The 27,803-nt window shown below is 49.8% G+C and overlaps 1 protein-coding gene across 1 annotated transcript in view; it reads right to left on the bottom strand.

Moving 5' to 3' along the window:
* Positions 1–27,803, bottom strand: part of LRRC20 (leucine rich repeat containing 20) — a 66,626-nt gene that overhangs the window by 8,931 nt on the left and 29,892 nt on the right. Inside the window, exons 3-4 of the mRNA XM_019936145.3 lie at positions 21,676–21,825; positions 10,989–11,156 (exon numbers count right to left, since the gene is read on the bottom strand). Of these exons, the coding sequence (XP_019791704.1) occupies positions 10,989–11,156; positions 21,676–21,825 (318 nt within the window). The remainder of the gene's footprint in view (positions 1–10,988; positions 11,157–21,675; positions 21,826–27,803) is intronic.

The raw sequence follows: 27,803 nt of genomic DNA, 5'->3' as shown, positions 1-27,803 counted from the left end.
CTGCAGGCTGAGTCCCTCAAGGAAGTCTGTTTGGCTTGGGGAGTTCTAAGTCCTCTGATGAAAGAGAGGCCAGCTGCGGGAGGGGATGGTGCAGAGACCCAGGCCCTGACCTCGGATCTGCCATTTGGAGTTGTGCAACCTCAGGCAGGGCCCTAACCTCTCTGAACCTCAACCTCCCATCTTTAAACGGTCCTCGGCTTCATGGGGCCACAGAGGCTGGCAGAAGGGACCACGCGGCGCTCCCCAAGGAGGTGTAGAGAGTGTGGCGGGCAACCGGCAAGAGGATGGGGAGCACAGAGTGTTTTACGGAATACGTTAATGAACCTTAAGTGCAGGCTGTGGGGAAAGAAAAACAAAGGGGGAGAAAAGCCCCCACTGTGATTTCCTCCTCCTCAGCACCTCAGACTGTCCAGCAAGGTGGGCCCACAGGCTCCCAGTGCGGCCACCTGCCAGCACTGCCCCCTCCTGCACACTGCCCCGCCTGGATCCCACGTGCAGTCAAAGCCGGGTCAGAACACGGTCCCCTTACTGGCTGCTCTGGAGACAGCTAAGTAAGTAACTCGGACTGCCCGGCCCAAGCCTGGGGATTTGCCTTCCCCGTCAGATTTCCCATTTTGCTCCCCTGTGCCCACCGCCCCTCTCCCCTGAAGTCCCCCCACCCCTGTGCTCTGCTTCTCCAACTGCTTCAGTTAGATACCCCGGGAGGGGCTCGGGAAAGAATGGCAGTTTTGCCATGGCCTCCCATTAAGTGTCTGCCGGTCCCTCCGTCACAGCTGGAGGTATGTGTGTCTATAACACTCACACTAGACTAGAGCCGCCTCATCTGCTGCACAGCAAGAGTCTGGAAGTGAGGGGTGAAGACGCGTGGGATGGAAAAGTAATCGCCTCCCCTACAGGCTCTTCTCCTGGGTGGGGTGGACATGTGAATAGCTCCTTTGTAAATCTTCTCCACGCTTGCAACCTAAGGTCGCTGCCACCAACTTTACAGCTCTTTCCACTCAGGCTTAATTAAGATCATTGTCAGAGAAATAAGACCTCCGTTATAATTGAAAAAATAGAAGAAAAGCTCCTAAGATAAGCACCAGATGGGAGTGAATTAGGTAGCGCCTCACCAGGGAAACCAGCTTCTGAGAAACAAAATGAGTGGAAGGTGGTGGTGGAGGGGAAGTGGGTGAAGTGGCCAGGACAAGCAGCAAGGAAGTGGTGTGCTGGCTAACGTTTAACAATCCACTTCCTGAGGGAAACAGCCCTGATGTGGGGCATTTGCCGATCTTGCGCGGTGTAAACATTCCTCCCATGGCCAATTTCAAGCTACCAAAGTGAGGTCACTGAACTTGAGCAAGCACCTCCAGTAATGGTGAGTCAAGTAGCCCGCCCGGGCAGGACCACAGGTTCCTGAGCACAAGGTGTCAGAGCTCAGGCCAACTCCTGTCCACCTACACTAGGATTCTTTGGAATAAACTTGAACTTTGGGAACCGGCCCGCTGTTTGGCTGTCTGCATGTTCTAAGTTGCCTCTGGCTCATTGATAAAGTTCCTTCTGAAAATGCCAGGTGAGCGGGCTGTGCTACAGGGAAATCACAAGTGGGGGTTTGTGGGCACTGCGGCAGCAGAGCCACCGTGCCCAGGGTCCAGGGGACAGTAGGCTCCATGGGAAAGAGGAACCCTGAGCAAAGAGGCAAGTCCACAGAGCTCACCTCTGCCACCCTCCCAGCCGACCGTCAGCTCTCACGGCTGGGCTGACTGCTCTTCTCATCCTGATGCAGCTACACACATACACACACGCAACAGATACTGAGAGAAGGAAGAAAGAGGCTACAGCTTCTTCAGGGATGGAATGTGCTTGTTGATGGAAGGTTCTGGTTTAGCTCCATGGTTCTATCTTGCCTGCACATTGGAATCATCTGGGGAGCTTTAAAAAATCATCAAGCCCCAAACCCACCATCAGAGATTCTGACTTGGATCTCTGGGGTATTGGGGTATTGCCTGGACACAGGTGTTTTTAAAATCTCCCAATGATTTGAATGCACAGCTAGTTTGAGTACCACTGGTCCTCCCAGTGAGGCTTAATGAGAGAATCTGGTGAAAACACTCATATAGCACTTCCACCCCAGGATGCTGCCCACCTGCTTCACTGTGTGGGGCAGAGCTGTCAAGAGCTAGGCTGATTGCCTGCGTTCGTGGCATAGGGAATCCTGCCTCATCACCTTACACTGTTCTCTCCACCCCAAGGAAGTTTCCCTCCAACCAAAGTTAGGTGCTCTAGCCATAACTTTCCTGTGGCTTTCAATCTCCCTCCAGCTATATGCAAAAATCATCTCTCCTTATGCAAAGCACTGTCCTCAATAGCGGGGGTTCTGCAGCAAGACTGCCTGGGTTGGAAACCCTGGTTTTGTCCAGGCAGCATGACCTTGGCCAAGTTACTTAACTTCCCTGAGCCTCCGTTTCCTCACCTGGGGAGAATAATAGTGCCTGCCTCATAAGGTGGTCGTGAGCGTTAAATAAGAGCACACTTGCAAATGGTTAGAGAAGATCCAGATATGAAATAAATGGCCACTAAGTATCAGCTAGTGTAACTGACCATGACATGAGCCCCATGAGAACAGGGAGTGGGCTTTGTCTGCCTCCATCTCCAGCACAGCGCCTAGCGCACGGCAAGCTGCTCAATCAAAAAACGACAACTGGCGAATGAACGTTTCCCAAATGCCTAAGTCCGTGTTCGTGACCCTGCGAGCCTCTTACTCCCTGAATAAGGCCCTTGCAAGGCTGAGCTTTGAGAGTCAGAGCGTCTGGGCTGCTCTCCAGCACTCTGGACAGAGAGAGAGACAGACGGTCCCTTAGACTGGCTTGTCTAAGGGAGCAAGAAAGTACTTTGTTTTAAGCAGATGTCAAAGAAGTTTTCTTGCTGTTCACCTGTGTGCTCCCAGCAGAGTGCTCCCAGCACCCTGGAGAACTGGAGGTTCTGTGGGTAATCAAATTTTACCACTCAGTGGCTGGCACAGAGAATGCCATCTGGACAGAGACCAAGTGTGTGAAATGTCTTCTGCCCAGAGACCCGGCTTGCTAGTTCCCTTCAGGCAGACACATGTGGGCAGGAGCTGCAACAGGAGCTTCCCTCCCCTCCATGTCTGGGGACCATGTCTAATTTGCACTAATTGCTGTTGAAGACTGTTTGCTTACTCCTAACCTCCCCCTCAAGCGGCTCCACAGCCAGCAAGCGCTCCTACACTGTGTCTAGTGATGGCGTCACGATCGATGCCTGTACTGACTGCTCACTGCCCGTGGGTACAGGGCAGCACTCTGCTGGTGCTGGACAAGGGCATTCTGGGCAGACGGCATGAGTCCGCTGTGCCAAGCAGGCAGCTGCCACCTTGAAGGGTGAATCATCTTCCCCTGGGCACTGTGGCACTCAGCGCTTGGAGGGCAGGGCAAGGCTCAGACTGTCGCCAGCTGGCTGTGCTCGGGACGGGGTGTGGTGGGTTGGGGTTTAATTCAAACCCAATATCCAGGGATCCATCCATTCCCCCCAGATGGGCTTGGAGCCCAAGATCCCGGGGCAGGAGGAATGTGTCAGGGGTTTGACATTGTCTTCCCAGACCTTCTCTGCTTTGACCTGTCTTAGGGGCCAACAGCCTTCTCTGGCAGGCAGGGAGCTACAGGAAGCGTGCTTGCCAATCAGCCCCTTGTAAACACCAGCTAGAAGGCGGCTCACAGGGAGAGCTCCCTTCTCTGCAACCGCAGGGCTCCCGCCAGGGCTGAGCGAGGCCAGCATAAGAAAACTCTGCCCTCGTGACCTGGCCAATAGCTTACTGGTGCTACCAGACGTGTGGCACCCGACCTGCTACCCCAGGCGCCATCCACACCCTCCTCTCCCATCACATGAAGACCTGGCAGGCTCCGGAACACCAAAGACATGTGGGCCCAGGCGCACCAAAGACCTGGGTTCAAATCCTGCCTCCACCAGGCCCCTGGGCAGTCTGCTTAATCTCTCTGAGCCTCTCTCTTAGCCATCAAGTGGAGGTAACGCCCCCTATCCAGAAGAGAGGCCTGAGCAGATTAAATGAGACGATTACAGAGGAGCAGGGTCAAGCAGCCATAGCTGTTAGGTTTTCAAGTCTGTGCGATTTTATCTTTTCAGATCAAACAGAGCTTTATTTCCACTTCTGCTTTTCTAGGGTTTCTTCTGTTTAAAAACTATTTTCTGGGCTCCAGTGAAAGAACTCTCCTTCTGTCCCCCCAGAGGCACAGAGTGGGTGTGATGCGGAACAATAGGACCAGGTCCCGCTCACTCCCGCTCCCCGGGAAGCCCTCCCCAGCCCAGCTTCCTCGTGTACCCCTCACTCAGCACTTGGTACTCAGTGCTTGTGGCTCAGGCCCCCAGCCACAGGAGAGTTCCAAGCGCGAGGAGAGCCTGCAGAACCTCTCACTAAGGGGCAGCTTGGTCGAGCCCCAAAGTGAAATAAAGCCACATCTCTCTGCCCCTGTGCTGCTGATCAATTTAGTCTGTGAAACAGGGTGGAACAGTGATGTCAATGTCAGGAAAGGGCGATCCTGAGGTCCTAGTGGGCATTTGTGCCCCACGCTAAGGGAGGATATCCTGGAGAATCTCTTCTATTGATGGAGATCAGAGAGAAGCTGCGGCTCCCTGGAGGGATCTGCCCCTCCCCCGCCTGCCCAGAGAAGGAAAAAGATGCTGTGATACAGGGCCTGGGCTCCCAGTGATACACTGGGCTGTGGCAGGGGTGCAGGTGCCCCCCTGGGCCAGGTGTGCTCCCTCTAAGTCTCCACAGTGCCCCCAAACCATCCTTGTAGCCCAGGGGACAAGGGTCCTGTACTTTGCGGAAACCTTGGGTACCCTGAGAAATTTGTAAGGCTTAAGGACCAGTTATGCTTGGGAGGACGGTGCGGCCATTAGCACAGTCAGCTGCCTGGAGGTGGCACCTGGTGCTTTAGGAAAAGGCCCTGCGCTTCTCAGGCCCTGCTGTGCGTGGAAAGCACCTGCGGGTCTTGCTCAGGTACACATTCTGATTTTCAGGAGGTTGGAGGTGGAGCCTGCGGTTCTGAATTTCTAACTGGTTCCCAGGTGATGCCCACACTATTGCTGGTCTGTGGATGACACTTTGAGAAGCCAGAGCCTCGACAGGGGTTCTCAAACTTCAGCATGCATCGCATCACCTGGGGGGGAACTTATTAAAACAAACTGCTAGGGAATCCCCTGGTGGCCCAGTGGTTAGGACTCGGCGCTTTCACTGCCGTGGCCTGGGTTCAGTCCCTGGTCCGGAACTGAGATCCCATAAGCCAAGTGGCACAGCGAAAAAAAAAAAAAAAAAAAAGATGCACAAATTGCTGTCTGTCCCCACTCCCCCAGTTTCTGATTGAGGAGGTCTGGGGAGGAGCCTAAGAATATGTATTTCTAACAAGTTCTCAGATGATCCTGCTGGTCCTGGGCGCCCCCACTCTGAGAACTATTGGCCTTGACAGTAAGAAGTGAAACTGTGTGAACACAGAATTAAGTAAATGCAGCCCAAAGCATCCCTACGTGATACAGGTACAGATGTCCCCCGCTATCTGAAAGTAGAGCATTCCTATAAAAGCTTTCGTAAGCAGAAATGGCATGAAGTGAAGAAGCAATTACCTTAAGACACATCTTATTAATGGACACACAGAATAAACTGAGATAAAGCACATGGCGGCTTGATGCTGAGATGTGGTTCTGGGGAAGGAGCTTGGCAGGGCCACTCTCTCTGCTCGGGGCACAAACTTCCTCTGTTAACACTCGCTGCAAAATAAATGCTGAATGCGATTTGCGCTTTTCCTATTTTTTCATAAAAGTGTAAATCCTCTTCGGATTTCCTTGATCAGAGAAAACAGGTACCAGTGCAGGTCTTTCGTAAAAGTGAAGTGGTGTAAAGCAAACTTTGGAAAAGCAGGGGATATCTGTACTTTTCCTTTTAAAAGTGCTATTGCTTTATTTGTTAAATTCTTAACAAGATTTTGTTTCCCTATGATCTCTCGTTCTTTCTGGAACAGTGGTTGCATGGGGTAAAAAACCCAGCAAATAGAGGGTGACGGAAAGTTAAATTCTAGCTTAACCAAAATAGTCTCCTGCTTAAGCAAAATGAAGTCTCCGAAACATCAGTACTTGGTCTCCCCTTCACTCCACATGTTCCAGGAACGTGTTGAATTGCTCTGTAGCATCGAGTAATTATAAGTTCTTCGGAGTGAACGCTGCTCCCACACCCACCTTCAAGGCCTGTGTGATGGTTGCTGGCGTAAAGAACTGAGTCCCTGGTTTTAACAGGATGGGTGACCCATCTTCTGCCCATGTCACCACTCACAGACCAAATGCTTCTACCTCCTCCAAAGCCTTTCCAGGGCTCTCTGGGGAGCCCCACCTCACAAGGACACGTGGACAGCCACCCTCTGCCTGGGAGCCTCCCCCTAGCACCTCAGCACTTCTGACCATGTCTTATTTGTAGTTTACTCTCCGCTCCCACTCAGACTTTCCCTACAGCCTGTACGCAGCTTAAGGTCAGGACCTGCATCTCATTCATCTCTGTCGCCCCTATTTCTGCAGAGACTCTCTCTCCCCAAGCAGTCTTGTTTATACACACTCAGAAGCTTCCATATACCAGAGGCTCCTTCTGGTTTGGAAAATCTAAGGACCATCCCACATCCCAGAAACCTGTGAGTCACTGTTGTCAGAATAAATACTCTAAGCTACAAACCCTTTCCTCCCTCTCGGAAGTGCCTGGCAGGCTTGTCCCCAAGGACCCGGGAAGCCTCCCATCTGGATGGGGGTACTTGCTATATGTGTGTGTCAGGGCCCAGCTTGGGGGGGTGGAGGAGAGGCCTGTGACCTGCACCACTTCCTGTTCATCTGAACCAGGCCCAGACCTACAGACTCAGGGGCTTAGGACAAAGGCAGAGAAAATGGTAAGACACGAGGCAGGACTTCTGGACTGAGAGCTTGGCCGTGCAGGGTGGCTGAGGTGGGATGGGGTGGAGATAAAGAGTCAGATGGCATTGAACCTGTCATCTACCTGGCTCCACACTCGGGTGAGAGGAGAGCTCATCCCCTTAGCCGAGGCATCACTGCCCATCCTCACGACACCCTCACCATCCAGTCACCCTGAGGATGCAGTGGTGGCGACCACGATGGACAGAGACGCGGGTGGAGATGAGAGGAGGGAAGAGTGTGGCGTAGTTGAGGGGTGAGAGCTGAAGGACAGGGAGCTGGCTGGCTGAGCACAGGCCCCAAATCTCTGCGGGACAACTCATAGAAGCGGCTTTCAATATTTTTTCATCATGACTCACTGTAAGAAATTCATTTTAGGAATTCCCTGGCGGTCCAGTGGTTAGGACTCCGCGCTTTCACTGCTGAGGGTGTGGGTTTGATCCCTGATCAGGGAACTAAGATCCCACAAGCTGCGTGGCGAGGCCAAAAGAAAAAAGAAAAAAAAAAAAACCATTTTACAGCATGACCCAGTACCTATATCTGTGCGGGTACATTGCAAAACTAAAATAAAAAGTCACAAAGCAGTATGTACCATGCTACAGGTGATGTACTCCAGCACATGCTGGTTTCACAACTTCTTAGTGGGTCACAGCTGGCAACTCGAAACAATCTACTCTATTATGTGTCAGTCATTTCGGAGGGCCTTGGAGCCTTTGGAATTCCTGCTCTGTACTGTGCTCCCAACCAGCTGCGCACCCGCTGTATGCGGACACCACACTCATGTTGGGTGGGGGTAGGGAGCAGGGTGGCTCCAGGGATGAGAGCACAGGGAGGCCACATCACACACACGGACTGGAGGACTGTCCGTACAAGGCGGCAGCAACGAGGCCACCACTAGCTAACCCAGATCCTCGACCTGAGGGCATTCAGCTACTGGTGAGCACCAAGGACGGGCACCCTCCCCGCCCTGTCCACCGGCGGTTGGACCAGAAAACAGAGGGCAGTGTCCCTGCCTCTCTCCCAGCCTGCATACCCTGATGAGGTCCTGTGCCTTCTCCCGTCCATGGACCAGAGCCCTCTCTCCTCTCCCTGCATCGTGGTCCAGAGAGTGGAGGAAGACTGGGCAGCGGCACTGTTCAGAAACAAGATGCTGCTGCCACCCTCGGCAACTTCCAGGCCTTCCTGAGGCCTTGCTGGAGGCATCTTTTGAGGAGTTCCCTTCAGAGGCTCCTCCGGATGCACCTGGGGGCTTGCTTCAGAGCTGCCTGTTCTCTACTAACTGAACTAAAGCTTTAAGGCAACCCATGCGTCTCCAATTTATTTCTTTAAAAACGATTTTTTAAAAAATTTTCCAATCCTCTCTGAGGGCTCTAAAGGGGAACAATAAGCCATTCTTAAGGCATCCTAAGCTCCAACTACAATTATCCCCATGAGCTCCTGCAGGAGATCGGCTACAGCTGGTGAAGAGTGCAAAGCTATTTCCATAATGTAGGACTTTTCAGCCCTCACCTTCTTCACTGTGATTACTGCTCTCTTCCCTCCAATTGGGCTGCGAAGGCTGTGGCCTGGCCTTCCGATGGTTTGGGAGTTAGAAAGCCATCCAAGCAGTTAACTAGGATGGATTGGAGACAGGTAGAAAATAAAAGTGAGGACCCTCCTGCAAGGGAACCATAGCTGCCATCGTGTGCCCCTCTTTCCACCTGGTTGGGGGAGGACACCCATGCATCCCGCAGTGGAACAGGCCCTGGAATCAGCCAAGCACCTCGAGGAGCCGCTGGACACTCGGGGAAAACTAGAAGGCAGGGGCAGTCCCCGACATCTCCATGTCCCCCAGGCCTGGCCCAGACTGGGCAGCAGGGGGCTCTGTCACAGACCGAACTGACTGGGACACACAGCCCAGTGGCTGATGTCTCTGTTACCTGGCCAGGTGTGCAACAGACACTTGACCATGAAGGCCGGGGGAATGTCTTAGTGCCTCAGTCTCTACATCTGTCAAATGGGATGATCACCCTGTTGCCTTGGGTCTGCACACGAGCACTCTTGGTAAGCTGTAAGATGCTTCCATGTGTACACTTATTACTGTCACTCTGCAGAAAGTTAGAGATACGTGTACAAAAGAAGAAGTCAAAACCGCCGATCTTTGCTCTGGGAGCTGTTCAGCTAAGGAATGTTGTCAGCCTTGTGGGAGGGGAAAGATTAGGGAATCTGTGCCACCCTGTACTTCCCACTTTTGCTCGTACTGCAGCCAGCATAGACCACGCAGCCAGTTCTCCGGCTGGGGGCGCGGGAAAGCCACATTCTGGGGTGGGGGGTTGGGGAGGGTGGGGAGAAACTCCATTTGGAAGCTGAGAAGAGCTGAAGCTCAGAGAGGGGACGTGAGTCTTTCAAAGCTGCAGTTAGGAAGTGGGGAAGCCAATGGCCAATACTTGTCCTGACCTGCCTGCCTGCAGCTACCCACCCAGCTCTGGTCTTGGTATCAGCCTGAAGTAGCCCCTGCTTGGTTACTGCCCCATTTAGATAAGCAGCAGAAGGAGGTGGAGGCATCAGGAATGGCCTCCAAGAACAAGAGGTGGAGGAGGAAGGGCCCAGCAAGGAGAGCCCGGCTGAGAGTGAAGAGCTCAGGGCGAGACCCCGGGTGGTCAGGACAGCACAGGAGGAAGAACTGTGCAGTGAAAAGGCACTTCTGGGCATGCTCCTTCCGCTTAAAGACAGAACAAGGGCCCAAGTGACCAGGGGGGCCAACGCACGGGCCAGCCACCCAGTGATCCTGGTCTTGGGAGGCAAGACTGACCCAGAGCCCACCCCCAGGGCCTTCCCAGAGACCAGGCAAGGGAACCCCACTCCAGGCACAGGGCTGAGTTTTAGAATCATGTATTCTTATCCTGGCGCTTCTGTGGTCTCACTGTGCCACCCGATGCTCTCTCATAACCTCTCTGAGCCTCAGTTTACTCATCTCTAAAAGGATGGACCCAGACGTTCAGAACTTAGCTGGTCCCACCTCCCACTCAGCCAGGGCCAGGGCCCTGCAGGCGGCATCCCTGATAGAAGGGACGCTTGCCGGCGCACAAGGCAGGCTGCTCTTCATCGAGCAGCTCCAAACCACCAGAGACCTCTTCCTTTTAATCAAATGGCAAAATGGCTGTGAAAGAGCTTACGAAAATAAAAGCATAACTGAAGGGGGTTATTATTAACCATCAACATTAGAGGCAACGTGAGAGAGGACGAAATGGGGCTGCAGGTGGGCTTCCAGAGCCCACCGAGGCGGCCGCAGGAGGGGCCGAGGAGGAGCGCAAAAGGACCCTGTGAGTGCCAGGCTCTCTCTGGGGAGGTTAGACAGCAGCTGGGGAGGTGCTCACGTTCTGATGAGACCGGCAGGTGTGTAACTGCTACAAAAGGAAGAGAGGGACCCCTCCTCCACCTCAGAGGAACCCAGCTCGCTGGGATCTGCTGTCTGCAGGAGGCCCATCTCCAACCCAGACGGGAAGACCCTCTGGTTCCCTGGGGGGAGCGTATCTGTACTGGAGGCACAGAGACACTGTTCTGAACACCTCTGCCTAGTGGCTCCTGCTGAATAATGGCAAAGAGCTCACTGTGACGCCAGCGAGGGAGAGCCTGGGACTCTGCCAGGAGTCAGTGCATAGAGGGTCCCAGCTGAAGGGTCGCAGAGGCACCTGAGGCCGGCAGAAGGAGACGCGAGAGGGAGCGCCTGTGGCCCAAGGTGGCCCAGCCAGTTCAGGGCTCGCTGTGGGGAAAGCCAAGAGCTTCTACCTGCCAGGTGAAAGCAAGTGTCTGACCTGGCCCCTGGCAGGTGGCAGGGCCTCGTAATGGTTACCTTCCTAGGCTCAGTGACCTGTACTCGGGAATCTCAGACCAGAAAGCCCAACCTTGCGCTCCCGTCTATGAAACTCTGAGTCCAGAGGCCCATGCCTTGTGCCCTGTGAGGCTCTGTGAACCTCACTCGGGAAAGGGAGCTCAGGGGAGGCTCTGCACGCAGAGGGAGGTGAGGGGCCTGGTGGGCTGGGTCCACTCACCCACGATCTCGTTCTCCTCCAGATTGATGGTCTCCAGCGCAGGCAGGGTGGTGAGCTGCTCAGGGAAGTCGTGGAACTGGTTCCGGGACAGGTCGATGGCCTTGAGGTGCTGTAGGGTGCTGACCTCGTTGGGGAGGCTGTGCAGGAAGTTCCCTTCCAGGTGGAGCTCTGCCAGGTGGGGAGGAAGAGTAAGGGGCGGGGGGAAGGGGAGCAACCCAGAGACCACAGTGACTGCTGGCCTCCTGGGCCAGGAAGGCGGCAAGGAAGGAAGCCCCCCAAGGGGCGAACTCCATATTACTGCAAAAGGAGGGGTAACCCCTACCACTGCCACCCATCATTCCAGCTGGGCTCCCGGCTGTTGGCTTTGGAATGGAAGGCTCTGCCCAGCAGAGGTCTCTCAACCCTGCTCAGGGTGGCACATCTGGGGTCATTCCTAAGGCTGGTTTAGGGACCATCACATCCTTGAACTGAGGCATCCAGAATGACCAGAGAGGCTTTCCTTACTGCAGCTCAATCAGGCTTGCCCCTCGATTTTGTTCCGCCCAGACACATCCCTAGGACAGAAGCCGTCCCTCTGACCTGGACCACTCTGGCAGCCTCCTCCCTGGCTTCCTGCCTCCAGTCCCTCTCCAATCAACGCTGCACAGTGGGACCTTTTTAACCTCATGAGTGCAGCCCTGAGCTCACAAACCTTCAGTGGCTCCCCAAGGGCCTCCTCCTTAGGCAATCAAGGCCCTTTGTGACCAGGCCCCTGCAGCTCTCTGCTCCTGCAGGTCCAGTACTCACACCTGGGTCTGTGCCCTGGCTGCCCTGGAACGTCCTCTGGGATGATCGCGAGCAAAGAGACACATCACAGGAGAAGTCATACAACATCATCTTGCTGGACTCCTGCATGGTTCTGCATCCCATAAAGAAGTAGTAACGAGAGCTCTCTTTTTCTTTTTGGGGGTGCCTACGCTGAGTCCCACACACTGCCAGGAGCTGATGCTAAGTGTCTCATCTGATCCTCAGAACAGCTCTGCAAGATTTATCTTATTCTGCTCCATTTGACAGAACCAGAAATGGTGGCTCAGAGAGGTTAAGCAATTTGCCCAAGATCACACCACCAGGTGGCAGGCAAGCCAGGATTGAGATGACCTGGATGACTCGATGCTGGTCACAAAACATGGGACAAAGGGGCTGGTGACAGAGGCAACAGGAGAGGCAGGTGTGAATATTTAACGAGGGATGCAATGTCCCAGGCAATGTATTAGTCGTTCATGAAATCTCATATAATCCTCCCAACAAATTTCTCTCCCAATTTATGGATGAGAGCACTGAGGCTCTCAGAGGTCAAGTAACCTGCCCCAGGGCACACGCACCTAGCAGTCCCCCATGTTCCCTGAGATTCACAGATAAGGGAGGGAAGTGGGGAATGGAATGACGGTCCCATTTCCTCAGGAAAGTGGGGTTGGGGAGGGGTGCATCCAGACACCAACATCAGGGCAGGTCTGGGTGGAACCTTCAGGAAGCAGAGTCTCTGGGGGAGGCTGAAAACACTTCTGTGTGAAGCCCAGTCTGCACATCCTGCTGGGAAGATGTGCCTGGAATCAGCCGGGGGGCATCTCCACAGTTGGGAAACTGAAAAACTTTTCATCTAACTGCTATCATTTTCTTTTAATTTAACATCTTTATCGGAGTATAATTGCTTTACAATGGTGTGTTAATTTCTGCTTTATAACAAAGCGAATCAGTTATACATATACATATGTTCCCATATCTCTTCCCTCTTGCGTCTCCCTCCCTCCCACCCTTCCTATCCCACCCCTCTAGGTGGTCACACACCACCGAGCTGATCTCCCTGTGCTATGCGGCTGCTTCCCACTAGCTGTCTATTTTACGTTTGGTAGTGTATATATGTCCATGCCACTCTCTCACTTGGTCACAGCTTACCCTTCCCCCTCCCCATATCCTCAAGTCCATGCTCTAGTAGGTCTGTGTCTTTATTCCCATCTTACCCCTAGGTTCTTCATGACTTTTTTTTTTTCTTAGATTCCATATATATGTGTTAGCATACGGTATTTGTTTTTCTTTCTGACTTACTTCACTCTGTATGACAGACTCTAGGTCCATCCACCTCACTACAAATAACTCCATTTCGTTTCTTTTTATGGCTGAGTAATATTCCATTGGATATATGTGCCACATCTTCTTTATCCATTCATCCGATGATGGACACTTAGGTTGCTTCCATCTCCTGGCTATTGTAAATAGAGCTGCAATGAACATTTTGGTACATGACTCTTTTTGAATTATGGTTTTCTCAGGGTATATCCCCAATAGTGGGATTGCTGGGTCGTATGGTAGTTCTATTTGTAGTTTTTTAAGGAACCTCCATACTGTTCTCCATAGTGGCTGTATCAATTTACATTCCCACCAAGAGTGCAAGAGTGTTCCCTTTTCTCCACACCCTCTCCAGCACTTATTGTTTCTAGATTTTTTGATGATGGCCATCCTGACCGGTGTGAGATGATATATCATTGTAGTTTTGATTTGGATTTGTCTAATGATTAATGATGTTGAGCATTCTTTCATGTGTTTGTTGGCAATCTGTATATCTTCTTTGGAGAAATGTCTATTTAGGTCTTCTGCCCATTTTTTGATTGGTTGTTTGTTTTTTTGTTATTGAGCTGCATGAGCTGCTTGTAAATTTTGGAGATTAATCGTTTGTCAGTTGCTTCATTTGCAAATATTTTCTCCCATTCTGAGGGTTGTCTTTTTAATGAAAGTTCAGTGTGGCCTCCCAGGTTTCTTTCCCTGATGTTCAATAGCTTTCCCATACGTCTCTGTCTTGATGCATTCATGACTCAAAGGTTCTGCAAATCTCCTGCCCTTGTGTGCGGCTACAATGAACATTATCCCGAGGCTTTTGTATGATCACATCCGCTCCTCTCAGGGCTGAGGGAGAAGCAGGAGGGCAGGGACCCTTTCTGCCCAGGCTCAGAGCCTGACGGACCCATGGGAGACTTACTCTTCCAAGCTTTACAAACCAGCGTCAACTCACTACCTTCTGACACCCCAGGTGTCAGAAAGCCAAGACTGCTCCCTCGCCCAGTGAGGTTAATTAAAAGTCCAAGCCAAACAAGGCATTCCTGCTCCAGAAGTATTTGCTCAAGAACCACTCTGAACAGCAGACTCTTCTTCTGGAGCTCTTTTGCCCCTCATGACTTTCCAGCTTGATTCCATCTGGTTGGATCCCATTCTGGAAAAGGGCAACTTTCACTCCTATCAAATTACAGACTGTTTGCTCACTAGGTGGTCCATCCCAAAAGTACAACGGATCCTCCTGACAAGCTCTGCCTGGATTCCTCAGGTCAGTGTTCTCGGGAGGAGCAGGCAGGGTCTGGACACGAGTACACGGGGTGGGGGGGGGCCTGCTACAGAATGACAGAGAGAGCGAACCGTCCTGAGCACTCACCACACACTAGTACCCTCTTCTCAGTGTTCACCATGTTTTACCTCAACTTAATCCTTACGATGACCCACTGAAGGTGCGTAGAATGGATCCCATTTTACAGATCAGGACGTTAGAAGTGGCAGAGCCAGGTTCTGACCTCAGGCCAGTGTGGCTCCCGGGTCCGTAATTTTATCCATGCCACTTACTGATTCTCCACACCCTGACACACACAGGGCTGCTCAGCTAGCTAGTTTGTCTTGGAGAAGCTTCAGAAAGATGCGCTGCTTAAAATTAGATGCTCTTGCTGAAATTTGTTATCACCAAGGGAGATTTTTGTTTTCACTGATTTAATATATTTTCCCCACTCTGTGCATAGCCCTCCTGGGCCTTGTTTGTGCCGAGTTATCTTCTTGAGAAAATTCAGGTCCAGTCCTCCATCACCACTGAAGGCAGCAGGTTGCCTAGCCCTCAGGCACGTGCGCAGTGCCAATAACCGTAACAGAAACCCAACGCTGTCCCAACTGTAAATACAAGATTTTGTTTTTTGAAGCCACTGAGATTTGAAATTATTTGTTCCTAATGTAAAACTGGCCTATCCTGACTGATGCAGTCTGTTTCACTTTAAATGCATTTTCTACTTATAAAAGCAACGCAAGCTCACTGTAAAAACAGAGACATCACAAAAATATGGAACAAAGGAAAATGAAAGTCCTGCATGTTTCCCCCCCGCCAGAACCATTGTTGTTTGGTATTCATTCTTCTATATTTTTCTATGTACATGCTTATGGATGGATGGATGGATGGATATTGTTTTTAAAAAACAAATGGAATCATAGACTATATACTCTTTTGAGAACTGCTTTTTTCACTCAGTAAAGCTGAGGCAGCTTTCCAAGTCATTGCTTTGTGTATCCTTCTCTGGAGATCATTACTCTCAAGATTGAGACTTGTGGATACAAAATCATGCCCCTGCCCAGCATCTCGTTTCCCAGGGAAGGCTGCTCTCTAAAGTCCAGCCATTCTTCAGCAGCAGGCTCTAAGGAGACGCTCAGCTGCAAGGAGGAGAGGCTGAATCTGCCTGAAAGGCGGCCTCTCCCCCGGCTCAGAAGCACTTCTGAAAAGCAAAAGGCGCAGAGGGAGTCACGGCTGGGCAGGCAGGGCTTGCACCCTTGGTGTTCAGCTCCTTGACTGCATTAGGGTAATCAGAGGGGCTGTGTTGAAATTGGGAAGGAAGGGAGAGCTTTCCATTACTGAGCTTCAAAGGGAGCCCAGATCTGCTCTGGAAAGGCAGTGTCAACCCACTCTAGTTAGTCAGGCTCCTGCTGCATTAAGAAAGTATTGAAGTGCTGGGATTGGGTGGGGAAGGGTTTCCAGGAAAGAGCTCTTGTGCCGGATACCCAGCCGCACTGGGTCTGGGGCTTAGACCAAAACCGAATAATAATGGCTAACATCTAATAAGCAGTACTATGCTCCAGGTACTTGTTCTCTGGAGTTTACACGCAATCATCATTTTAATTTTACTATAACCCATTACCTCCAATTTACAGAGAGATGAAATAACTTGCCTAAGGTCACACAAACCCCAACCTCTCCCCCAGTTAATCTGACCTTCCTCTCCCAACCCCCAAACCAGGATGTGAACCCCAGCCAACCTCCCCAAGAGAAGTGGGCCATTCTGGCCACCTGCTTTTTCCGGTTTTGCACCTCCAATCCCTGCAGCACCTGTCCTCAGAGTAGATACTCAGCAAATCCCTGCTTATTTAGTGGTGAATGAATGATGGGGGAAAACCCAGGAGGACCTAGTTCTGATCTGACTCATCATGTGTCCTTGGGACCATCCTCTCCCTGGACAGCCTCCATGAGAAAGTCCTCCCTGCCCATTTACAGCAGGGCTGTGAGAATGAGTCGAGAGTGTTGTGAAAAGCAGGACGTGCTGCACAATACACGTATTTATTAAGCACCTATGCTGAGCACCTACGCTCAGCCCTATGCTTGAACATGAAAAGGATAATCTTTGAACAGTAAAAGCACTGTTTCTGTTAGAGGCGTACAACATCCATGAGACCTAGTTACTGGATTATGGAGCTTTTTGTGGAAAAAAACCCTGAAAGCTATCATTAAAGGCAGAAATCAAAAGATAAAATAAAAGAAGGTAGATGCAGCTGGGACACATGGCTTGCAGGAAAGTCAATCAGACTTTCACAATTATGCCCAGGGTCTCACTGCCCTCTTGTCGCAGGGCAGAGGGGGGTGTGTGTGTGGCTGTATTAGGGGAGCTCCAGATGTTTCTTCCTGCTCTCTTACACCAAGGTTCAGAGTCAAACAACCTAGGCTCCCAGGATGGACAGGGTCTCTGGGAGAAGACCTTACTCCATCCCACTCCCAAGACTGTCCCCAGCCTGAAAGCAGCCAGGCATGACATGCCCTTATTTTCTATCCCTTCTGAGCTGTGGTTTCTGGACTCTGCTAAATGGATCTCTCCTTCCCCAAGTTCCCCTTATTACTTCCTCATCATCCTTATCTTGGACAATTGTCAGGGCTGACTCAGAGGCCTCAGGCTGACCCCAGCGGAGACAAGGCCAGCTGATTACATTAAGGGACAGATGAGGCTGGCCTGCAGTAATTACGCAGCCTGGTGGTAAAGGAATGTGCCAACTCCAAAAATACCTGCCCACTGAGGGTCAATCAGCACCTTGGCTGCGACACTGCATCAATGAGCAATTACTTTCCTACCTGCAAGGGCCCGCCTGCAGGGCAGAGTCAGTGGGTCAGGTGGAACAATAATTGTCCTTCAAGTGGCCCATTCTCAGCACTGCAGACTCTTCACACAGAGACAGCTGCTGCCCACGGGGAACAGAGAGGAAAGAAGTGACGTTTCCGAAAGCCCCATCCACTCCTTGGGTGGACAGAGGGAAGGGGTGAGAAAACTCTTCTAACCGAGGAGTCTGGGACAGACTAAAATGAAGCGCTAGCCATTCTGCCCCCATGAAAAGGGTAGGTGGCTCTTACTCTACCAACGTGAACCAGTTCCTAAAATATATTGCTAAGTAAAAGGGGCAAGTTGCAAAACTGTACATACACTTTACCCCCATTAGTAGTTTATAAAGGAGCTCTGGATCTGGACCCACAGTCCTGACCCTATTCTCTCTCCCTGTGTGAACTCAGGCAAGTTACTTAAGCTCTCTGTGCCGCAGTTTCCTCATGTAAAACAAGGATAATAAGAGGACTGACCTCACAGAGTCACCAGACTTTGAGTAAATGCGCCCTCACATTATAAAGTGGTTGTCTGCTCCTACACCTGTCTCCCTGAGAGACTGTGGGCTCCTCAAGGACCAGGTCTAGGTCTTGGTTTCCTTATCCTTCCCAAACATCGGTGCTATGAGGATTAGATGAGATGACGTGTGTAAAACCCTCAGTGTGGAGCTGGCGGGGGCTAAGTGCCCAGCGAATTTGGGCTTTCATGTTATTTCCTGTTCATGCTCACACCGGCCCTAAACAGATGCTCAGGGGGAACTAATGAATTGAGTTGAAAGGCAGGCTGTGAGAGGTTGAATATACACACAGGCAATGGCCAGACCAAGTATAAAAACAGAACGGGGACTCATAACCTGAAGCATCCTGCCCAAGAAACCAAACCATTAGTAAAGCAGCCAGCCCAGGAAGCTAGTCTTCTGTAAGTCAGGCTTGTAGCAAGTCAGACTACTATCTCCATCGACAATCCAGGAAGCCAAAGAATACCCCCTGTAACAGTTGGCCCCAAATGGCTGGGACTTGATTACTAACTAACAGTTTCCCTAAATTTTTGTCCCAACATCCCACTCAGGACCAACCAGAGACAGCCAGATGTGCATCCTAACCAATCCCATAGGACGCCCTGCTGCTGGCTGGCCCGCCCGCCTCCAGCTTCCCCAGGCCAATAGCCTGCCATCAGGCCCACCTGAAGACTTCTCCCTTTCATCCACTATGAAGCTTTCCCATTCCTCTGCCTGCCTTTGAGTCTCCGCCAAATGCAAGTGACAGTGGCTGACTCCCTGGCTAGAGCGAACTCTGAATGAACAGCCTCTGCTGGTTCTCATTTGGGTGGTCTTTGTCTATTTCTGCAGGTGTGTCTTACACACCTCCGGCCTGGCAGGCCCAGGACACACTCAATAAGAAGAGCTGAATGACTTGCATCTGGAGGAAGTGGGGAGATGGGAACACAGGAGGAGAGGGACCAGAGGAGCCACAGCCAGACCTCAGGATCCACTCTCCGCAGAACCGATGTGCCCTTTGGACAGATTCCATTTTTCCCGCCATAAGACGGTTGAAGGAGAGCAATGGGATGTAATCATTTAAAGACCACCCAACTCTGAGGCGGCTGTGACCCCAGCAGCAGAAAGTCCCCAGGGTACCCACAGGAAACAACTTGGCAGTCAGGGAGCAAGCAGGTGGCTCTCTCCCCAGCACCAAGGCAGCATATACCCACTCTGTCAAGAATATATACACTACCAAACATATGGTAGATAGCTAGTGGGAAGCAGCCACATAGCACAGGGAGATCAGCTCAGTGATTTGTGACCACCTAGAGGGGTGGGATAGGGAGGGTGGGAGGGAAGGAGACGCAAGAGGAAAGAGATATGGGAACATATGTATATGTATAACTGATTCACTTTGTTATAAAGCAGAAACTAGCACACCAATGTAAAGCAATTATACTCCAATAAAGATGTAAAAATAAATAAATAAATAAATAAAAATCCAGGAGACGACGCTAGCAGGCAGTGCGGAGCCCAGCACAGCCTATTCAAGTCTCCTCTTCACACATAAAAGGAGAGGGTTTTTTTACTTGAAAGAGAAACAAAGGCTGGGGTCCAGAGCCAGGTGGGTCTCTCAGCTCCAGCCCCTCCCTGCCTGATCACCAACCCTCATCCACGGCTGCCTCCGTGAAATCCAATTACTGGGCACATGACAGCCTTGCCTTTGTAATCGGAGGTGGCGTGCGGGGAGCCAGGAGCCACCAGAGCACAGGAGGCGGTTCAAACGGCATTCAACAGACTTCTGATGGAAGGGTATCATGATGCGTCACGAATCCAGGGGCCCTAAGTGTGTTTCTCCACACTCGCTGCTGTGTCCCTGGAGAGGGCCTACTTGCTTATCCCACAAGGCACTGCCATGTCAAGTCCTCTCCAGGCCCTTGAGCTCACGCAGGTGGCCTGGAAAGGCAGCCCTGGCTGCAGGGTGGGTGACCTCGGTGTATGGCTCTGACAGCCCGGACAAATGCCTTCTCACCCTGACCTTCCTTCTCCACCCATGAGGTGAGATGGCAGTGACAGCTCTAATACTTTATGGGAGATTCTCCCAACTGGTGGCCCACAGGCTAAGTCTAGCTTGCAAAATGTGTTCTATTGGCTTCCAGATTAAAATACAAATTAAGTAAAAATGGATAAAATTCACATAAATATCCACCTTTCCAGCTTCAACTGAATAAAACTATCAGAACAATCCCGTGGCACATCTGGCAGAAGCTGAGTAGGGCCTGTACCAGGTGGCCACAGTCCCCACCACTCCCTCTTGTCCCATGCCCAATCTGAGTCACTCATTACCTACATGCTAGTCTCTTAAGCGTTGGTGTTTTTAACCCCTGAACTATGGTCTCAATCTTGGCTGCCGGCACTTTAGAACAACTGATATTGATGTTAACAGATGCCTAGGCCCAGGCCCACACCCAGACATTCTGATTCAACTGGTCTTGGGGTAGAGCCAAGGCAATGATGTTTGTAGAAAAACTCCTCAGTTAATTCTAATTTCAGCCAGGCCGAGAGCTGCTGGTCCAAGGGCCCCGGCAGCTGGGAGGACCCATCTCACCTGTGTAAAGAAGCAGCCACCAGAAAAAGAAGGACGGGAAAAGTGGGCCTGGTCAAAAGCACCCACAGGTGCCCCTGGGGAAACACGTGTTGCCCTGGGATCCCCTCCACCCCCAACATAAGCACTTTAGCTTTTTAGGCACAAACGCAATGAGCTTTGTGAGCTTCGGTCAGAAACGACAACACAGACCAATCCCTCCTGCTTGCCCTTGTGTTTGCGCCCAGTCTAGGTCCTGCCTGTAGCTCCCTCCTGAGCCACTGTCCAAGCTGCTTCCTGTCCCTGCATTGGGTTTGCCAATTCACACCTCTCCCCCCCCCTCTTGACTCCGCCCAGGGCTCGCACCTCCTGTAGGAAGCTGCGTGAAATATGCTCCTCTCTCGGGCTTCCCTGGTAGCGCAGGGGTTGAGAGTCCGCCTGCCGATGCAGGGGACGCGGGTTCGTGCCCCGGTCCGGGAAGATCCCACATGCCGCGGAGCGGCTGGGCCCGTGAGCCATGGCCGCTGGGCCTGCGCGTCCGGAGCCTGTGCTCCGCAACGGGAGAGGCCACAACAGTGAGAGGCCCGCGTACCGCAAAAACAAAAACAAAAAAATGCTCCTCTCAAGTCCCTCAGGTACCATCAGCATTTTACGTATTGGTTTCTCTAAACAGGCTCTTAGACTCCTTTCATGCCCCTATCAGATAGAGAATTCCTGAAGGCAGGAATCACTTCTCCTGTGCCCCCTGTGCCCTCCCCAATTCTCCCACCCCACTATTTCATGAACACACACCAAGCGCCCAGGCTGCAACTCCATCCCACGGGTCCCTGAGTGGCAGTGGACTCTTGCAGAAGGATGGAGGGGCTACCTGGAGAGTGGAGAGCGGGCACTGCCGCCTGCTTGTCCACCTGGAGGAGCCATTTCAGATGAATCTACAACGCCCACCTGCCAGCCTCCTGCCCACCTCCCTGCCGAGCACCCGTGTCTGCTTGCTGTACGTGTGCACAGCACAGAAAACAACAGCCCTGGCGTCTGTCACTCCTGAACTGAGACAGCAACATGGGAGAACAGTGCTAGATTGCAGGGGGGTGGGGCATGGCGGTCAGAAGGGGGCTCGTCCAAGTCTACTGAAAAATAACTACTCCTGAGCTGCAGGACCCCAAATACTCTACTGGTCTGTTCAAAACAAGAGAATCACTCCGGGACCCACACCCCTGACCATGAGTCAATCTGATTCACAGCCAGCTAGAGGCGGGAGGGGCACTTAGAGATTTCCAGAGAACACAGGTCCACCCTTAGAGCCTCCCCTTGGGAAGGATTTGCTGAGACTAGCTGACTGGGGACTAGCCCTGGTGACATTCCCTAGACAGGGTCGGAGCCTGAAGGATGAGGGTCAGCATGCCCTCCTGGCCTCAGCTGACCGGGGCCTACCTTGGAGCTGACAGAACGTGGTCATGAACTTGCTGGTGAGGGACTTGAGCTCGTTGTTGGCCAGCGTGATGAGGTGGATCTGGTCGGTGACATTTCGCAGGACCTTGTAGATGCCGATGGGGAAGGAAACCAGCTTGCACTCGGCCAGGTCTGCAGCCAAAGGACAAAGACCAGAGTTAGCAGCCACAGCTGCCCATGGACTTGCCCCAAACCCCACAGACCCGACCCTGTATCTCCTCCCGGCCTCCTCTGTCTCCTACCTGGCTCCCCTGTGCCAGGCTCAAGACCCTGCAGTCCCTCCTCCAAGAGCCTTCATCACCATTCATCACACTTGTCCAAGTCTCACACACTGAACCTAACAGCTTATTAAAGCACCTTCTCTAATAGCACAGCCTGCTAGCTGGAATGCAGAAGACAGAGCTCTGATGACCAGCACTCACAGCCGTGTGCCTGAGGCCCTGAAGGACCCACAAGTCGCTCCAGGGTCATCAGACTCAACGGCGAAGCCAGGGTCTTAAGAGTACTTTATAATAGTCTGCTTCTTTGAAAACAGGCAATTCACACAGACTTTGTGGTATGACCTTCTTCCCCATCCTGTCACTCTGAAGACAGGTCTGTCTAAGAGGTAGCAGGGAAGCCTCTGTGAAGAACAGTCTGGCAGTTCCTCGAATGGTTAAACCTAGTTACTACATGACCCAGCAATTCCACTCCTGGGTATATACCTGGGAAAAATGAAACCGTGTGTCCACACAAAATAGTACACATGAATGTTCACAGCAGCATTATTCATAATAGCCAAAAAGTGGAAACAACCCATGTATCCACCCACAGACGAATGGATAAGCAAAATGTGTATATCCATAAAAAGGAATATTGCTTGGCAATAAAAAGAAATGAAGTATCAATATATACTACAACACAGACAGGCCTTGAAAGCATTATGGTAAATGAAAGAAGCCAGTCACCAAGGACAATATATTGTATGAGGCCATTCATATGAAATGTCCAGAACAGGCAAATGTACAGAGACAGGAAGTAGATTAGTGGTTACCTAGGGCTGGGGGTATTGAGGGATGGCAACTCAGGGGTGAGGGGCTTCTTTGTTGGAGTAATGCAAATGTTCTAAAATCGGATGTGGTAATAGTTGCACAGCTCTGTGAATATACTCAAATCACTGAACTGTACACCCTAAACTGTATGGTATGTGAATTATATCTCAATAAACCTGTTTCATATATATGGCAGCAGAGAGACACTGAAAGCATGGAGGCTCAGAAATCAGGCTGTCCAGCTCATCTAAGTCACTTAAGTTTCCTGAGCCTCAGTTTTCTCATCTGTAAAATGAGGGTATCGTTGTCTACCTAGCAAGGCTGTCAGGAAAAGTAAATATAATAATAAGTACTCAATGTACTAACCAAGTGCCTGGCAGATAAGTAGTGGGAATGCTAAATACAAGTGCTGTTTCCCTACTCACCTTCCACTTTGCTCTCCCCTTCTCACCTTACCCAAATTGTCTCCATGCTTCAAGGCCAGTTCCCATCCCACCTCTTCTGGAAATCTTCCTGGATCACCCCCATTACTGGTGATTGCCCCCCCAACCCCATTCAGGAGCACTCATCAACTCAGACAGCGCTGCCCCATCTCTCAACAAACTCTTGTCTTTTCCCCAAAGAGGCCGGGCTTCCCCAGGCACCTCTAAGCCTTTGAAGATTGTTCCAGTATTAATATACAAAATTCAATAATATTCCTATATGCCAACAATAAAATACAGTTTTTAAAGATCTTATTCTGAACAGCAACAATAATGCAAAGTCTATAGAAATAATCAAAATTTAAGCCCTTCTCCCTTATCTGCCTCACAGAATTTCTACTCTGGCTCTAATACCAGCTCAAATGTCATCTCCTCCACGAAGCCTTCCCTGACGGCCCTAAGCTCCAGCCTCTGAGTCTCATATGGTGTAAATGAGACCTCTTCATCCTGTATTGTATTAACCTCCTTTTGTGTCTGCTTTCCCACTGGACTGGGAAGGCCCCCAGAGCACAGCGTCAGCAGAGGTCCACCAGGCTTGGAGGGCAGGGCAGGGTTACTGGTGACCTCATTAAGCTGGTTTAAGGAAAGAAAGGGGACAGGTAGGGGTAAGGGCAAAAGTCCAAAAGACTGAGGAACCATAGGGGTAGGACATCCTGTTAAGAATTGTCTTTAGGGAATTCCCTGTTGGTCCAATGGTTAGGACACCAAGCTTCCACTGCAGGGGGCCTGAGTTCGACCCCTGGTCGGGGAACTAAGATCCCACAAGCCGTGTGGCGTGGCCAAAAAAAAAAAAAAGAAAAGAAGTGTCTTTACTGCTTGCTCTGGTCCAGGGCTATGTTAGGTGACCCCAGCCCTGTGTACCAGTCCAATGTCAGGTACCTGCTCTTATAGCAGCAAGTGGGGTTTACAGAAGAGAGTGCAAGGTCCTGCCGGGAAGAACGAATGCCCAGAGGTCAGACTTTCAGTAAAAAGAGATCAAGGGCTGGAACTAGACCAGCTCTGTAGGCTCGAAGTTTGGGGCAAGCTGAGGATTCTTGAAAGAGCAAACACTTCCAAACAATGAGCCCCCTAGTGCTTGGTGCCAGAAGCACAAAGGTCTAGAAAGGAGTCTTGTTGTGGTTGTGAATCACAACAGCCCCTTTGGCTAAAAGCAACAGATCTCAGACCTGCTAGGAACAACATCAAGGAAAATGCCAGAAGCTTTCCCTTTAAAACAAAGAGCAAAATACAGATGCCTTCCATCATCTGTATCCCTGAATATGGTCTTAGAAGTTCTGGCCAAAGAAATAGAAAGCATAAACATTAGAAACAGACAAAATGATTATTAAGTGCATGTGAGATGACTGCATAACCTCAACAAAGCAGGCATCTGACAAAGTACACAAATTAAAAAGATCTCAGCAAAGTGGCTAATTAAAAGTGCAAAATTCAATAATATTGAATTGCCTATATGCTAGCAATAAATATAGTTTTTAGGATCCTATTCCAAACAGCAGTATAATATAAAATATAGAGAGAATCATAATAGAAAATATATCTGACCAATATTATGAAAAGTAGTTCTATTTTTTAGTTTTTAAGGAACCTCAATACTGTTTTCCATAGTGGCTGTATCAATTTACATTCCCACCAACAGTGTAGGAAGGTTCCCTTTTCTCCACACCCTCTCCAGCAATTATTGTTTCTAGCTTTTTTGATAATGGCCATTCTGACCGGTGTGAGGTGATACCTCATTGTAGTTTTGATTTGCATTTCTCTAATAGGTAGTGAGGTGGATGGACCTACAGTCTGTCATACAGAGTGAAGTAAGTCAGAAAGAGAAAAACAAATACCGTATGCTAACGCATATATATGGAATCTAAAAAAAAACGGTACTGATGAACCTAGTTGCAGGGCAGGAATAAAGAGGTAGACATAGAGAATGGACTTGATGACATGGGGTGGGAGGGCGAAGCTGAGGCGAAGTGAGAGTAGCATCGACATACATACACTACCGAATGTAGAATAGTTGGCTGGTGGGAAGCAGCAGCATAGCACAGGGAGATCGGCTGGGTGCTTTGCAATGACCTAGAGAGGTGGGATAGGGAGGATGGGAGGGAGGCTCAAGAGGGAGGGAATATGGGGACATGTGTATGCATATGGCTGATTCACTTTGTTGTGCAACGAAAACTAACACGGTATTGTGAAGCAATTATACTCCAATAAAGATCTATTTTAAAAAAAGATTTAAAAAAAAGTAGAAAGGTTCACAAAGATATTTTTACAAATGGGAGGACTTCCCTGGTGGCTCAGTGGTTGAGACTCTGCCTGCCAATGCATGGGACATAGATTTGATCCCTGGTCTGGGAAGATCCCACATGCCACGGAGCAACTAAGCCCGTGTGCCACAACTACTCAGCCTGCGCTCTAGAGCCTGCAAGCCAAAACTACTGAGCCTGCACGTTGCAACTACTGAGCCCACATGCTGCAGCTACTGAAGCCCGTGCACCTAGAGCCTCTGCACTGCAACAAAGAGTAGCTCCCACTCACCACAACTAGAGAAAGCCTGCGCGCAGCAACGAAGACACAATGCAGCCAAAAAAATAAGTAAAAAATAAATAAATAAATAAAAATGGGTTTGTACATGGAGATATATAGCATTCGTTGACAACAAGTTAAAATATTGAAATAATAGTGATTTTTTAAAGAAGTTAATTTACAGATTGTTTAATGCAATTCCTACTCAAAGCCCAAAAAGTTTTTTTTTAAACTTGATGAAATGGTTTTAAATTTCAACTAGGGAATAAGCAAGCAAGACTCTCTAAAAGAGAAGAAGGTGGAGTGAGAACCAATTTTATAAGGCTGCAGTAATTAAAACAGAGGGTAATAGGAAAAATGGATCATAGAAGAAAATACAGATCCATTGTCCAAAAAATACAGACCATAAATAATATGTCATAGTTTAATAAACACTAAAATGGAGGCCTCACAAATAAATTAGGGAAGGGAAGGATTAATAACTGATGTCAGAATAACCAATGAACAATTTGGGGAAAATAAGAGAAAGAGACTCTCAATTAACCTAAGAATCAAAAAAAAAAACCTCTAGATAAAATTACACTTTAAATATTTTTTGAAATGAAATCAAAAAATCAGAAGTAAACAGACTTATACAACCACTTAAGTGAGGAAGACTTTCTCAACCTAGGAGCCTTGAAGAATCACAAAGGAACAGATCAACAAACCTAACTATAAAAAAATATGAAACACCTGGATGCTTAGAAGAAAATAAGGCAAACAACAGATTGTGAAAAAGGATCTATAAATAGGATACATAAGTTGTTATCTTGATTATTTTAAATGCTCAATGTAACTCAATTTAAGAAAGGCCACCAGATGATAGATATTCACCAGGGAGAAAACATAATTAGTAAATAAATATACAGCCACTGATATGTGTTGCCAAACTGCTTTCCAGGATATTTATACCAATTTACATATATTCTAGCCAACAAGTAAGAGGATCATTAAAAAAATCCTTGCTAATATGATCAGGGGAAATGGTATCCCTTGCTTTCATGAGACTGATTATCTTTTATGGTTAATTAACCATTTTTATTTCCCTGGTGGAAAATCTTGTTCAGGTCTCTTGCTATTTTTCTATTTGGAGTTCTGGCATTCCACCCACTCCATCACCCCCCTAGGTGTTGGTAGAGGTCCCTAAATAATATTATCAACCTATGTCTGTTCACTGTTTTTCTTTTTTTTTTTTTTTTGTGGTACGCGGGCCTCTCACTGTTGTGGCCTCTCCCGTTGCAGAGCACAGGCTCCGGACGCGCAGGCTCAGCGGCCATGGCTCACGGGCCCAGCTGCTCCGCAGCATGTGGGATCTTCCCGGACCGGGGCACGAACTCGTGTCCCCTGCATCAGCAGGCGGACTCTCAACCACTGCGCCACCAGGGAAGCCCTTTTTCTTGTTTAATAGTTCAAGTTATAGCATTTAGGTGTTTTTTTTTTTTTTTAAGCAGAATATAAAAATTATACGCACACAGTAATTCCAACTATGTACAAAAGTATACATGCCTGGGAAAGAAGACCAAAAGGAAAATAACCAGAACGTTAAATGGTTATTACAAAGGATTTGAGCAATTTATTACTATTTATAGTCCTGCTGTTTGTTTATTTTGTACAAAATAAGTACCACTATTAACTGCATAAAAATATTTTAAGTATATATGGTGATGCTTTACTTTTAAAATAGAAAAATAAACGTATCATAAAAATAGCTTTTATTGGAAAAAATAACCTGACATATTCAAGGATAAACTGAAGCCAGCCAGCTCCTCATCAATCTGAGACACAGAGAAGGCAGAGCCATGAAAGAAAGACAGTAGCTCTCTGTACTGGACTGAAGTCGAAGTTACGAGTTGGCACTTTCAGCACTCAGGCACTACTAAAGAATCATATAATGAACTCTGCTCCCCAAAGTGGGGAAAGAAAGTGCTCACGAAGAAGGCCGAAGAGACATAACGCCACTCAGGTTATTTCCAAGGATCCTCAAAGCAGCTGTCTTCCAGAGGAGGTCAGCTCAGAAACGCCCGGCCCACAGCCTTGTTCC

The sequence above is a fragment of the Tursiops truncatus genome, chromosome 16, assembly GCF_011762595.2.
Source record: "Tursiops truncatus isolate mTurTru1 chromosome 16, mTurTru1.mat.Y, whole genome shotgun sequence".
Classification (NCBI taxonomy): Eukaryota; Metazoa; Chordata; class Mammalia; order Artiodactyla; family Delphinidae; genus Tursiops; species Tursiops truncatus.
Note: the sequence above shows the minus strand (reverse complement) of the source record. Positions and strands in the feature narration are given on the sequence as shown.